Source organism: Mauremys mutica, chromosome 10, assembly GCF_020497125.1.
Source record: "Mauremys mutica isolate MM-2020 ecotype Southern chromosome 10, ASM2049712v1, whole genome shotgun sequence".
NCBI classification, from domain to species: Eukaryota; Metazoa; Chordata; order Testudines; family Geoemydidae; genus Mauremys; species Mauremys mutica.
This window is the reverse complement of record NC_059081.1, coordinates 51169592-51183543: the sequence shown is the minus strand read 5'-3', so window position 1 is coordinate 51183543 and position 13952 is coordinate 51169592. Positions and strand designations below refer to the sequence as shown.

Genomic DNA, 13952 nt, shown 5'->3' with positions numbered 1-13952 from the left:
TGGTGGTATCTTCTAGACTGAGCACTGAGTCCCATTGGGTAGATAGAAAGATTAACCTAAATAATCTATACAGAAGCCTGTAGAACCCCATGAGATTGGGTCCCTAATCTATGAACTATTGGAATTTATTTACAAAACTTTTCTTAAACATTACATGAATATATTGTCTCATATTATAGAATTAGAATTTATAATCCCTATTCCATGATGAGATATCTCTGAGCTATAGTGTATCTTAATTAAAACTATTTTTGATAGGTTTTTTTTCCTCAAAAAGCAGTTTATCAAAAAATCTGATTTAAATAAAAAAATCGATTTTTTAATTTTTTTTTTAAAATCATTGATTTTTATCCACCCTGTTCTCTGGTCAACTTACCTTACTCTTCTTGGAAAAGTGGGGTACCAGGGTCAACTGGACAGCACTGTGCTGTCGATTTAGTGGGTCTTCACTAGACCTGCTAAATCGACACCGGCTGCATCAATTGCAGCAGTGTCAGTCTCCCTGGTAGTGAAGACAAGCCCTGTTATAAATATGCATCCCAATGTGCACGTACGTAGCAGCAGAGCATTAAGAAACCAAACACTAATCTCAGCTAATACAATGATTTATAGTATCTTGGAAAAACCTCACATCCTCCCTGTGCAACAATTTGCTCATTTGTAAATTAGGAATAATACACTTTTGTAAAGCAATTTAAGATACCTAAATGAAAGTTGCTCTATTAGTGCAAAGAATTATTAGCAGAACACACCAAAATCTTTTTGAAGAAGCAAACTGTTCAAACAGGAAGCCCAAATAAGTCATCTAATTGCCATTGTTTGGAGAAGAAATGAAAAAATGTATATTCCACAGACTTTAGATTTAAGGAGTTTTTTTGGCTTTTTATTGTTCAAGTGCTACTTACAATGTCTTCTCTTATATGAGTATTCTCACATCATTATAGACAGGATTTTTTAAAGAGTGGATTAACATAAAACACCGCATTAACAGTTGTTGTGATATAAATGACAAAAAAGGGAGAAAATTCAGCTACCTTCACTACTGTGTGATTCACTACCTCTGTGTGCTTCATAGCCATTGTCAGATCCATACAGAATGTTATATTGAAATAAAGAGCATACTGAGGCTTCAGGTTACTTATGATCATCAGATTAGCATTCAACATCCCAACTTGTTTTATACAAACTTCTACTCCCATAGCACTTAACATGGTACTCTGCAGTGAACAATTTTCACTATGATAAGGAATACTGCCTGCTTAATACAAGTATATGCATACTAAGCCATATAAATATTGAGCTGTTGTGCTACTGTAATTTTTAGACCTAACAGCTGAATCACTTTGCCTTTGGCTCAGACGACAGACACTTACATACCTGGAACTATACCAAGGGGATATGACACTATATTCGTTCTTATGTAGTAATGAGATGAGTAAACATGATAAAGAAATCTTAATTCTAAAATTTCAGATGAAACCGTACAAACACTATACACATGAGTAACGTTATGCACATGCATAAAGTAAAGATTGCATGGCTCCATCCCAAGTTAGTAGAGAAAAATATAACACTATTGAATATGAAACTATGGATCATATCTAACTGGCAAACCTGTCTTAAGAGATCACTTGAAAATGTCTCAACCAAAGGAAAAATGAGCCATCTGTTATATCTAAAATTACCACAGGATTTCCTACCTCAGTGAAATGTCTGCACTCAACTGAAACCATGTTAAGAAGTGCTACAGGAGCAGGAGAGCTTACAGAACACTAATATGGCAATCCACAAGAGCCAGCAAACAGAGCTATAAACAAGAGGGAGTACTGTTGGAGGAGAAGCCCCTGGTAATAAGGGGGTAGTGAACTTTAGGTGGGAAGGGTATGACAGACACAGAAGCAACAGTGGCTGTGATCCAAGCAATGTAACAGTCAATGAAGATGACCAGATGAGGAAGCTGCAGAATGTACATGATCCTGAAGCAGGTACCTGAGAAAAGCTTCATTAAGTACTGCCTGATAGAGCTGATGGAAGAGAAGATCCAAGGTTTGGAAATACAGGTGGAAACTATGGTTGAGTTTCTAAGAGGATTCAAGCAGATGATGGAGGATCGGTCTTGGGACAAATCTTATTTAACATTTTTATTACTGACCTTGGCACAAAAGTGGGAGTGTGCTAACAAAAATCTGCAATGACACAAAGTTGGGAGGTATTGCCAATACAGAGGAGGACCGGAATATCATACAAAATGATCTGGACAACCTTGTAAACTGGAGTAATAGAAATGGGATGAAATTTAATAGTGCAAAGTCATGCACTTAGGGACTAACAACAAGAATTTTTCTGTAAGACACTGCCAGCTCGACCCCCCTTAAGTTCCTTCTTGCCAGATACTCCGACAGAGGGGAAGGTGGGGGGGGGAATGGAATAGACACATCTCAAAGAACAACAGTTACAAAAAGGTGAGTAACCGTTTTTTCTTCGAGTACTTACTCATATCAATTCCAGTTAGGTGACTCCCAAGCCTTACCTCGGAGGTGGGGTCGCAGTCAAGGTAGTATGGACTGAAAAATAGCCTTGCTAAAGGCTGCGTCATCTCGGGATTGCTGGACTATGACATAGTGCAACGTGAAGGTATGCACTGAGGCCCATGTGGCAGCCCTGCAGATGTCCTGAAGGGGTACATTTGCCAGAAAGGCCGTAGACGATGCCTGAGCCCTTGTGGAGTGAGCCGTAACAGCAGGCGGAGGGACTTTCACCAGATTGTAGGAGGTACGGATACATGCGGTAATCCATAAAGATATCCACTGGGCAGAGACCGGAGTGCCCTTAATCCGTTCTGCAATGGTGACGAACAGCTGAGTCGTCTTACAGAATGACCGTGTGCGGTCTATATAGAAGGCGAGGGCTCTTCTAACGTCCAGTGAATGAAGACGCTGCTCCCAAAGGTTGGCATGTGGTTTCGGATACAAAACCGGCAGGAAAATGTCCTGGCTTACATAGAAACGAGATACCACTTTTGGCAGGAAGGCTGGGTGAGGCCTCAGCTGAACTTTACCCTTGTGGAAGATGGTATAAGGTGGTTCAGATGTCAGAGCTCATAGGTCGGAAACCCAGCGTGCTGAAGTAATGGTCACTAGGAAGGCGACCTTCCAGGAAAGGTAGGGGAGTGAACAGGAAGCCTGTGGCTCAAAAGAAGGACCCATCAGACAGGAAAGAAACAAGTTCAGGTCCCAGGCCAGCACGTGAGGTTTCATCAGGGGATGGATCTTTTCCAAACCTTTCAGGAAGCGCCACACGACCGGGTGTGCGAACACTGTGTCCCACCACTCCTGGGTGGAATGCTGAAATGACCGCAAGGTGAACCTTGAGGGAACCGAAGGCGAGATGTTGGTCTTTCAAGTGCATTAAGTAGTCCAGGATGCAGGGTATCGGAGCTTGAAGTGGGGATACCTGCCGCTGGGCACACCAGGTGCAAAACCTTTTCCATTTAGCTTCATAAGTGAGTCTGGTAGAGGGTTTACTGCTTTCCAGGAGTACGCACCGTACCGAGTCCGAGCAGGCATGCTCAGCCTGGTTTAACCACGGATCCTCCAGGCCATAAGATGGAGCGACTGAAGGTCCGGGTGTAGGAGACGACCGTAGTTCTGCGAGATGAGGTAGCGACTGAGAGGAAGACGTTGGGGCTCCCGTATCAATAGCTCCAACAGGGTGGGATACCAGCACTGGTGGGCCCAGGCAGGGGCCACCAGCATGACATCCGCCTTGTCCCTGTGGACCTTGAGAAGTACTTTGTGGATCAGGAGGAATGGCGGAAAAGCATAGAGTAGCTGGCCCGACCACGGGATCAGGAAAGCATACACAATCGAGCCCAGACTGTGACCCCTAAAGGAGCAGAAGGCTGGGCACTTCCTGTTGGTCCGCGAAGTGAACAGGTCGATACGGGGAAACCCCAGGTGCGGAAGATCGAGTAGATGACAACTGGGCAAATCGACCATTCATGCGTGGGGAAACATCTGCTCAAGCTGTCCGCCGGCATGTTCTGAACACCCGGCAGGTACGAAGCTTGGAGAGTGATGGAGTGGGCTAAACAGAATTCCCACAGAAGAAGGGCTTCGTGGCAGAGTGGCAACAACCGGGCTCCACCTTGTTTGTTCAGATAAAACATGGCCATGGCGTTGTCTGTCAAAACTTCTATGCAACGGTCTCGTAGGTGAGGAAGGAACGCTTAACATGCAAGGCGGATCGCCCTGAGTTCCCTGATACTGATATGGAGAGTTAGCTCGTTCTCCTGCCACAGACCCTGCATTGTCAGGTCTTTGAGGTGAGCCCCCCATCCCAACGCGGATGCGTCCGTGACCAGAGTTAGGGTGGGTTGGGGAGGATGAAATGGGACCCCAGCACCTACCGTTTGAGGGTCCAGTCACCAATGCAGGGAGTCGAGCGTGGGGCTCGGGACCATAAGCACCATACCTAGGTTGTCGTGGCCCAGTCGATATACAGATGCCAACCACGTCTGTAGGGGTTGGGGATGTAGTCTGGTGTGTTACACTATGTAGGTGCAGGACACCATGTGACCCAGCAGCTTGAGACACTGCCTCGCTGTGGTGGTGGGGAATCTGCAGAGGTTGGTGATTATGTTTGTTAGAGCTAGATGCCAGGCCTCTGGGAGGAAAGCCCGAGCTTGGGACGTGTCTAAGACTACTCCGATAAACTATCATCTGTGTCGGTGAGAGTACAGACTTGCTGGCGTTCAGCATGATGCCCAAATGATTGAACGTGTCCATGACCAACCGCACCTGAGACCGGACTTGCTGGTGAGATCGACCCCGAATAAGCCAGTCGTCGAGGTATGGGAACACATGAACGTGATGACGGCGAAGAAAAGCTGCCACGACCACCATGCACTTGGTGAAGGCACGAGGGGCTGTGCACAAGCCCAACGGGAGAGCTGTGAACTGGTAGTGCATCTTGTGCATCACGAACTGGAGAAAACGTCTGTGGGACGGGGTGATTGAGATGTGAAAGTAGGCGTCTTTCATATCGAGGGTGGCATACCAATCTCCCGGGTCCAGGGAGGGGATCATCGTGGCGAAGGAGACCATAAGGAACTGCACATTGACGATGTGCTTGTTGAGCTCCCTGAGGTCCAGAATGGGCCTTAAGCCTCCTTTTGCCTTGGGAATGAGGGAGTAGCATGAGTAGGAACCCCTGCCCCTGAGTTCTTGAGGCACTTCCTCCACTGCTCCTAGGGTGAGGAGTGTCTGTACCTCATGGATGAGAAGTTGCTCTTGCGAGGGATTCCCAAAGAGGGACGGGAAAGGAAGGGGATGGGGGTGAGGGGGTAGACGGGAAGTGGATAGGATATCCCGCCTCTATTGTGCGAAGGACCCAACAGCCCAATGTAATAAGGGACCAGGCATGGTAGAAACGGGATAGACGGTTCAGGAAGGGATAGCTGGCCGGGTTTTGCACTGGTAGTCCATCCTCAAGCGCACCTTCAAAATGGTGCTTAGGGCCCGGGGGGGAGGGGGGCTTGGATTGGCCCTGGCTGTCTCAAAGAAGGGTGTGGGTACCTGCTTCTTCTACAGGAGCAGTCCTGCCTAGGTCTGGGAGGGAAGGGGTGCTGTTGCGGGGGCTGAGGCTTAAATGGCTTTCTTTGAGTTGCCAGAGTATGCATGCCCAAGGATTTTATGGTGTTCCTTTGTGTCTTTCAGGGTATGCAGGCAAGAATCAGTTTGCTCAGCAAACAGGCTCTGGCCATCAAACGGAAGATCCTGAATAGTGTGTTGCACTTCAGGTGGGAGGCCGGATGACTGGAGCCATGCATTCTGACACATGGCGATGCCGGAGGCCAAAGTGCGAGCTGCTGCGTCCGCAGAGTCAAGGGAGCCCTGGAGGGACGTTTGGGCTACCAGCTTGCCCTCCTTGGCAATGGCCCCCAGTTCCATGCGGGACTCAGATGGGAGTTCTTGGAACTTAAGGATCGCAGACCACAAATTATAACTGTATCTGCTGAGAATCGCAAGCTGGTTCGCGATTAGAAGAGAGAGGCCCCCTGTAGAATAAATTTTCCTGCCAAAGAGGTCCATGCGTTTGGCCTCCTTTGATTTTGGGGTGGGCCATTCAATAATTCCTTAAAAACATCTCACCTGCAGTCAGCCCACTAATACATAGTCCAGAGACACATTCTAACATTTGAAATTCCTGATCTGCTTCAAGGTGCAGGATGGACAATCAGTTCTGGATTAGTTCCTATGGTTTAGGAGAAGGCTTGTGAGATATTTCACAATGCCACAGAGCTAAAAATGAGAGTTTTCTATTTCTGGATAAGGGATAGTCCGTGTCTTCCAAAGGGAACATAGCCAAGCCTGTAGCCCTTGAAGTTTCTAAGATACCTTAACATTTAACAACATTTTTATCCTTAGAAAAGTTAGTTCAATTCATTTTTAGAAGGTTTTTTATTTTGTTTTTTTGGGGTTTTTTCAATTTTCCTTACAATTGTCCCTGTCCCTCTTTCTAGCTGGAGTCTCAATACTAGCATTATAGGTGGAGAAATACAAAAAAAACCCAAACAATCCTAAAGGATACAATGTATAACTCCCATTTACAAACCTGCTCATTTAAGAGGAGTACATGTTCATGAAAGACCAAATGTGTGCCAGGTGCTCTGCTGCACCCAGATGACACAAATTCGCTATAAATTAACCTAACTTTATATACAAAAAAATATTCCTTCTCTCTATGCAACTACACTGTCTGCCTAGCTCCTGATTTTCAGGATCTGTTCTATGGATTTACATTTCAATTATGACAGGAAAACGTCTAATTTACTGTTATTTTGCCTCTGTCCTTAGCTTTATGTCAGCCAGCAGAAAAATAACATTGTAATATACTGCCACACATTTTCAGTTAATTTCATGTAGGAGAGTATTTAAAAACAACAACAACAGATTCTATAATTCTATAATTCTTTTGCTCCTTTGTTTAAACTATTTATATCAATATAAAAAAAGAATTTACTAGTTATTAATTTTCTTATTTAACTGGATTTTTTTGTTCTAAACCTGTATTAAAACAAGAAAACCATAACTTCTATGCCTTTCCTCATTATATCAATAGGAACTACGCTAAATTGAGGATATAATATAAAGCTGGCTGATTTTCTGTAACATCCCTACTTTTTAGATTGGGAGTTTTTCAAGGCAGAAACAGCTCCTCCTCTTCTATGTTTGTACAGCACCTCAACATTTGTGGACATTATCAAACAAAACAAAAAACCAAACACTATGCACGATGGAACAAAATGCTAATTGCTACATCTCAGTAATAGAAAATTCATGTTCATGTAAGAATTAAATATATTCCTCAACACAAAGACAACGTTCTTAAAGGGTTACATCTTTCATGATCAAATTCTATTAAATATTAATTGCAGTACCATGGCAACAGAAATGTTGTCTGACCTCTTACTGAGCAAGATCCACTAGAAATATTTGTTTCAGAGACAAAAATCCAGAGTTTCCCCCAAGGTTAAATGAGTCATCCGTCCAACATTTTAGTACTCTGTTTTTAAAAAGCAGCACTTTTATGCTCATGTATTACTATATACAGTAAAAGCAGTCTAGATAAAATATTATATAGAATTATTTTAGATAAAACATTCTAGTGAAACAAAAAAAAAATCTATTTCAAACATTTGTTTTGAATCAGAAGCAGAACACTTTTTCAGTGTTACATAATCTGTGGGGGACAGTCCCATCTTCCACTTCTATTATCTGGACGCCAACCAGCATTTGTATCTGGCACTAGCACCAGATTCTCTGTGAGAATGGAGAGGATGACTCATAATCACATTTCTTTCAATCAATTTAACATCTCATCCTATGATCAAGAAACCATTTTGCAGAAGGCAAGACTAGCTACCCAGCTCCACTTAATTAAATAAAAAGAGTTGAATTTCATAATTTTTTTTAAAAAACATACATTATGAAAGGTACTTTACAATAAATCGCCATAACTAATATTTATAAAATTGTAGACAGGTAATTAAAAAACCCAATGAAGTATATTATGCCAATTCTGGAAGTGAGACAAAACTGGTAACTGTTATAATCAAAGGGTGAAACAATTCCATGGGCAAAATACTTTGGGGGCACTGAACCTAATAATCAGCTTGGTGAGAGGATACAAATCTGATGTACTGAATAAAAAAAAACAACAACACGGTATCTTCCTTTATGATATTCTGATCTCTAACAAGAAGTAGACAATTCTCATTATTAATTATATAATTCTTACCATCTTCATTCAGGAACAGTTTGTTGAATCTTAATCCACTAGGCTCTTTACCAACATATCTGTGCACATACTCTGTGCCAAGGTCATTAACAGCAACAGCATATTTCAAAGGCTTTACACAGGACTGAAGACAAAAGGGGACTTTGGTATCTCCAACAGAATGCCTAGCAGAGAAACAGATAAAATTATTTAATATTTTCCCTTTTTTGATCACTGTGCCAAGATTAATTGCTGCACTAGCTCTTCAGACTATTATTTATTGCTTTTTGTACTACCAATATTGTTAAATTAGATTTTAAAAGAACAGAAGTCTCTGATCAATTCAACGTGTTTTGTTTTTTCCAACGTGTGTAAAGGCAACAGTGAAGTCAAACATTGGTAATCACTATATAAATAAGAAAACAGAAGTAAATGAGCCGCTGAAGTCTAGAGAGAGGCATCTGTCAGAGCTAAAACTCAGGAGTTCCTGAATCCCACTCCTATGCTCAAGTCACTAAGATACAACCTGCACCCAGAACAGATACACCTGTGTGTGTCTAGATAATTAAAGCAATCCAACTTGGATTTGAGCTTCCAGACCTGCGTTCAAGCATTAGGATTTACATTTCATAGGGTCCCAGTGCAAACATCTGCTCTGTAATGAGATTATGAAAGACAAAATTTGATTAAATGGATTGCTTAGTATGTTTTAACAACTAATTCAGAATGTTTGTAAAAGCAAGGATGGATTAGCAAAAGTAGTCTGAATCTGCTTAAAATATGGGTCTTCAAACTTGCCAAGTGCTTGTCTGTCAGCTGAGTTTTAAGAGTACAGTTTTTTGTTATGTTTTCAAAAAGGAGATTATTTTAAGAGGCCTTTAATGGCGCTCACACAACCCCTTTGATGGCATTAACAATATATTTGATGGCCTTTCATTAAGATATTTTGTAATATTCCTAACAAGGCAAAATCCTAACTTTAGGAGCATGACAAAGAGGAACAGATCTTGAGTCAACATTTTAAAACTGATCTGCAAAGAACAAATGAAATAATTCATGTACCAATGAAGCAATTTTCAGTAGGTTACTAACTTAAGTAACAACATATTACACATTAAAACTGGCATGCTAACTCAGGGGGAGGCCAGTCCTTTTGTCAGAATACATATATTCTAATTTCAGAAGTAAAGGGGGTTTCTCAAAAGATAGCTCCTATCAAAGATTGCCTCCCAAATAAGTCCTCTTTACAGCCAATCTTCACTGTGTAGCTACTAACAACAGAAGTCATCTATTGCAGCTGTAAAGTCATTGGGTTAATACTGAAGTTCATTCACAAGATCACTACTAAATGCTACTGTCATGGATGCTGTACTGCCAAATATCAAAAGACAAGATCTGGTGGCTATTGCTCCAAATAAAATGAAGTGGTTTCTACTGTATGGGTAATACCAATAAAACTTAACTGAGCCATATAACTTCACAATTAGAAAGTTCTGCTCCTGTTGCTGTAGTTTAAGTTATACCAATAGTGAAAATCTTAAACATGATAAAAATATACCTCTGTCCATCCACTGTGCAAAGTGACACTCCCCACAAATCAGGGCTGAACTTGGCCAGTTGTGGAATATAGTCAGCAACCTACCCAAAATATGAAATGAAATCATACAGTTCATTAGATTGTTAAAATGTTAATTTTCATTATTAAGCAATATACTGTAACAGGTATAAGCATCTGCGGATATTATGCTGTGGAATACAGCATATTCCATTTCTCCGAATAGCTTGGGGGACAGAGATTTTATTCGGGTAATCAGAAGTTTGGATAAGCAAGAAGAAAGTCTCTTGCACCAATCCCCTCCAGTGCTCTCCCTTACAGTCAGAAATAACGGTACAGGGAATAGATGTTACTATTATCACTACACATGTGTGCAGTAATTACAAGGCAGCGGACTCTCTTGCACCCAGGCTTCTACTGCAGCTGCTCGGTGCGTGCACGACCCATTACTAGCTCCTGTGGGCCACCCAGGAAGCAGCATGGCAGCTGGGCACCTCGGTGCTGCATCATCCAGGGCCACTGCTATGACAGCAACCAGCTGAAGAGCAACTCCACAGTGGAGGTGTGGGGAGGAGTCGAAGGGGCAGGGATATGCATTACCAGCAGCTGTGAAAGGGTGAAGGGGGTTCCACCAGATGGTTGAAAGCATGCTGATGTTTTGGGGAGGGGACAAGGAAGGGATTCAGATAATAGAGAAGTTTGAATAATAGGGTTTTGGATAAACAGGAGCATACTGTATGTGAGATATGCTGGGTGACTACATTAATGTGCCAATAGTCACAGATAAAATCCAAAACCTTACTGCAAGTTTACAGAAAAGTATTTTCCAGTGACCTATAACAACCTTCAGCTTGGTCTAGTGGTTCTTAACCTGGGGTGTATGCACCCCCTGGGGGTGCGAGATGCCCTTTCTGGGGGTGTGAGACATGCCAGATTTTTTTAGAAGGTAAATCCTCGAAAACACAAATTATGTACATGCACTTAAGTACAACTATTTTGTTTCATCAAACCTATGTATTTATAAACATTGTATATTACAGTAAGTGTTAAAATGTATAAACAAAAATATATCTAGGTTTAAGGGGTGCGAGAAGATATTTTGAGAACCAAAGTGGTAGAGGCTGCAGTCAAGGTTAAGAACCACTAGTCTAGGAGGAATTTACATCCAAACTTACATGCATTCAGGATCTTCAAATTATAAGCATAATTAAATTTGCAACAAAAGAGTTTTTAAAAAATCTTGTAAACAAAATTGGTGAAAGCAATGGATTAATTGCAGTAGGCTAACAGAAGTACGGTATTGATAAATATACAATTTCCCCCACAGAGATATGCCAGTGTGTCTCAGATGCTGTCCTTAAGTGATTTATTATCCAAGGCTTAAAGCTCTCTTGCAGATAACTCGAATCATGCCAAATCATACAGCAGTTCTGTTATTTATAAAAATAAGCATGAGGAAGCAACAACATTATTTTTTCTCTTGTTAGTCCAAGATAGAATTTGAACTCAGATCGCAAGACATACAAACCCCTACTGCTACCTCACTAAATCAAAGTCTTTTTAAACATATACTATTTAATTATGTTTATATGGTCACAGATATGAGTTAGCTCAGAACCCATCAGTACCAAGACAGTATTTCCATGGCTTTATTAAGTATTAGGAAACCTCTCCAATTAGAAGAAAACCCAGAATTTGGTTCATTTCCAAAAGTCATTAGAAGCTTGGCAATGCTTTCAGATGTTGAAGGCAGTCAAAGCATGAGACTATACTACATTTAATGCAGTTTAGGTTAATTTAAACCAAAACTATAAAAAAATTACTAGGTTGCAAGAACTCAAAAAACCTCTGTAATGGATTCTAATCTCCTCCCACCCCTAAAACAGTCATCTTAAAATATATCAAATATAAACCACTGGCTTGACTTTTAACAAACCGTGGTTCTCTTTTAGGCTGGGCAGGTTTGAAGGGGAATAAACAAAATTAAAAACACACACACACACACACACACACACACACACACCCCCACAAGGAAATTACCTGTCCTCCAGATTGTTTTTTAGCACTTTCAAACAGCTCATCAATGTGTGAAGTAAACGACATAAAATCTGGAATGACGAACTTTCGCCTGAAGGCCTGAGTAAGCAATACAATATTGCTTTGTACACACCTGCAGAACGTAAGAAAAATGTTAAGTAAATATTCCAGCTGCCTTTTATTTCTCTCAGAGGACTATTAAAGGGCCAATCCAGCCCTTGCTTATGAGTAATCCACTGAAGTAAACAGCATTATGTGCGTGAGTAAAGGCTGGATGACTGGGCCCCTAATTATTCTTACAGGCATAAGATATTCTTTATTAGAAAGAAGCTTCCATTCCACAGAGATATTAGGGAAAATTTTAAATTGATTATTTACAGCAGTTAAATACTAGTCCATTTTATTATTTAATTATTTTAGGTTCTTATTTATGGTTTCAACTGCAGGGGTGCACTGCATTTCTAATTGTATGTGACCACGAGTTTTATTCAGCCTGCTGTGTACTAGGAGTCACCGAGCTCCACAGGGCTGGCTCCTTCCCTCAGCCCTTCTAATGGAGCCTCTCTACGAGTTTGGTGAGGAAATGGCCACACTCTAGCCCAAACCGTATCAGTGCTCCATAAATGCTGAAATTGGGGGACAGCGAGCAGCTGGATGCTCCACCAACCCACCCAGAGTACACCTCTCTACTCCCTTGTTCCCACAAGGGCCAACAGATCCTTCCCCACTCCTCCCCCAGCACCACCCCCTCTGGTAAATCTGAGGGCCAGGAAGGCGTGGGGCAAGGGAAGTTGTGGAAACTAGGTGCAAGAAGATTAAAGCGGGCAAGAAAGCAAAAATGGGGAAAGCTGTAAGAAAGGGAAGATGACTGAGTAGAGAAAGATAACTGAGAAATGTTGCAGGAAGGAAAAAAAACACAAGAGTATCCAAGACAGACAAGAAAAAAGAATAAAAGACAACAGATATGTAAGTGAAACATAGTAAATATGTCAGACGTATCATGAGGGGACATATGGAGGAATGGGGCAGGAACAGCTCTATTCCAATGAGAGGAGTGGGTCCAAAACAAAAACGGTTGCAAACTACTGCAACACTGATAGAGAATCGGTACTTTCTATCAGTCTGCTTAAGCCTCTAAAACTGTAGCACACAATAAAAATTTAACACTCAAAATCAGGTTAAGAACTGCAAGAATTTTGTTCAAAAAGATTGCATTCTTCCTACAATTTATATCATCTAGTGAGATTTCTTCTGAAAAATTAAGACTAAATTATGGTTCAAAATTCTAACATTTTAACTGGCGATACTTCTGGAAACATGTCATTTAATTACGAACAATGAAGAACAAAAAAAGTTTATTTCCAAATATTCTGTATTACAGCATCACTAACAGCTCAAAATAAAGGTTGTATGCAGGTTACTGAATAAATCTATTCTCTCCTTAAATCTGTGGCAACTTCTCTTTCTGTGAAGCTCAAGTTCAAATTTAAATCATGTTGACCCTTCACACTTTGTGAAATTCATCTTCAATTCAACTGACAAGATTGCTCCAAATACTAGAGGGTACCTCTCTCCAACAGTGAAGGAGAAAGGCTAGGAAGGAATAGAACCAGTCTCTCTGAAAGATACCTAAAATAGTGTTTTTTATTGGTTGCAACCTGCCAAATTTGCACAGGGGACCTAGTTTGTTACCCTGTCAATTTGCGCATACTTCTGACATAGTTTGTAATGACTATCTATCCCTTTTTGGTAGATACTCATGCAGTTTTCAGAGAACTATTTCATCTCTATGACCAGGAACCCTAGGAGGTTGTTACCTATTTGAAGGGGGTCCTTGCTCTTTTTGAAGCAATTAAATAACAGCAGTTAAGACAACTGGGCACACAGAAGAATCTATTATCCATTTTCTATTTTTTGAGATGATATAAAATAACTATTTTTATTCTGTTGCATAAAATTCTGACATTCTGGCATGTATGTGCACATAACTCAGGAAGGTGAGAGGGCTATACACAGAATTTACAATAACAATCACCCCTGATAATAAAGACAAAGCTTGACCTCAAAAGTAAGAATCGGG

The 13952-nt window shown here is 41.3% G+C and overlaps 1 protein-coding gene across 3 annotated transcripts in view; it reads right to left on the bottom strand.

Annotated features, from left to right (window-relative positions):
* Nucleotides 1-13952, bottom strand: part of GLS (glutaminase) — a 107629-nt gene that overhangs the window by 71475 nt on the left and 22202 nt on the right. For all 3 annotated transcript variants that reach the window (XM_045032007.1, XM_045032008.1, XM_045032009.1), the window contains exons 4-6: nucleotides 11876-12005; nucleotides 9839-9918; nucleotides 8302-8465 (exon numbers count right to left, since the gene is read on the bottom strand). In XM_045032007.1, the coding sequence (XP_044887942.1) occupies nucleotides 8302-8465; nucleotides 9839-9918; nucleotides 11876-12005 (374 nt within the window). The remainder of the gene's footprint in view (nucleotides 1-8301; nucleotides 8466-9838; nucleotides 9919-11875; nucleotides 12006-13952) is intronic.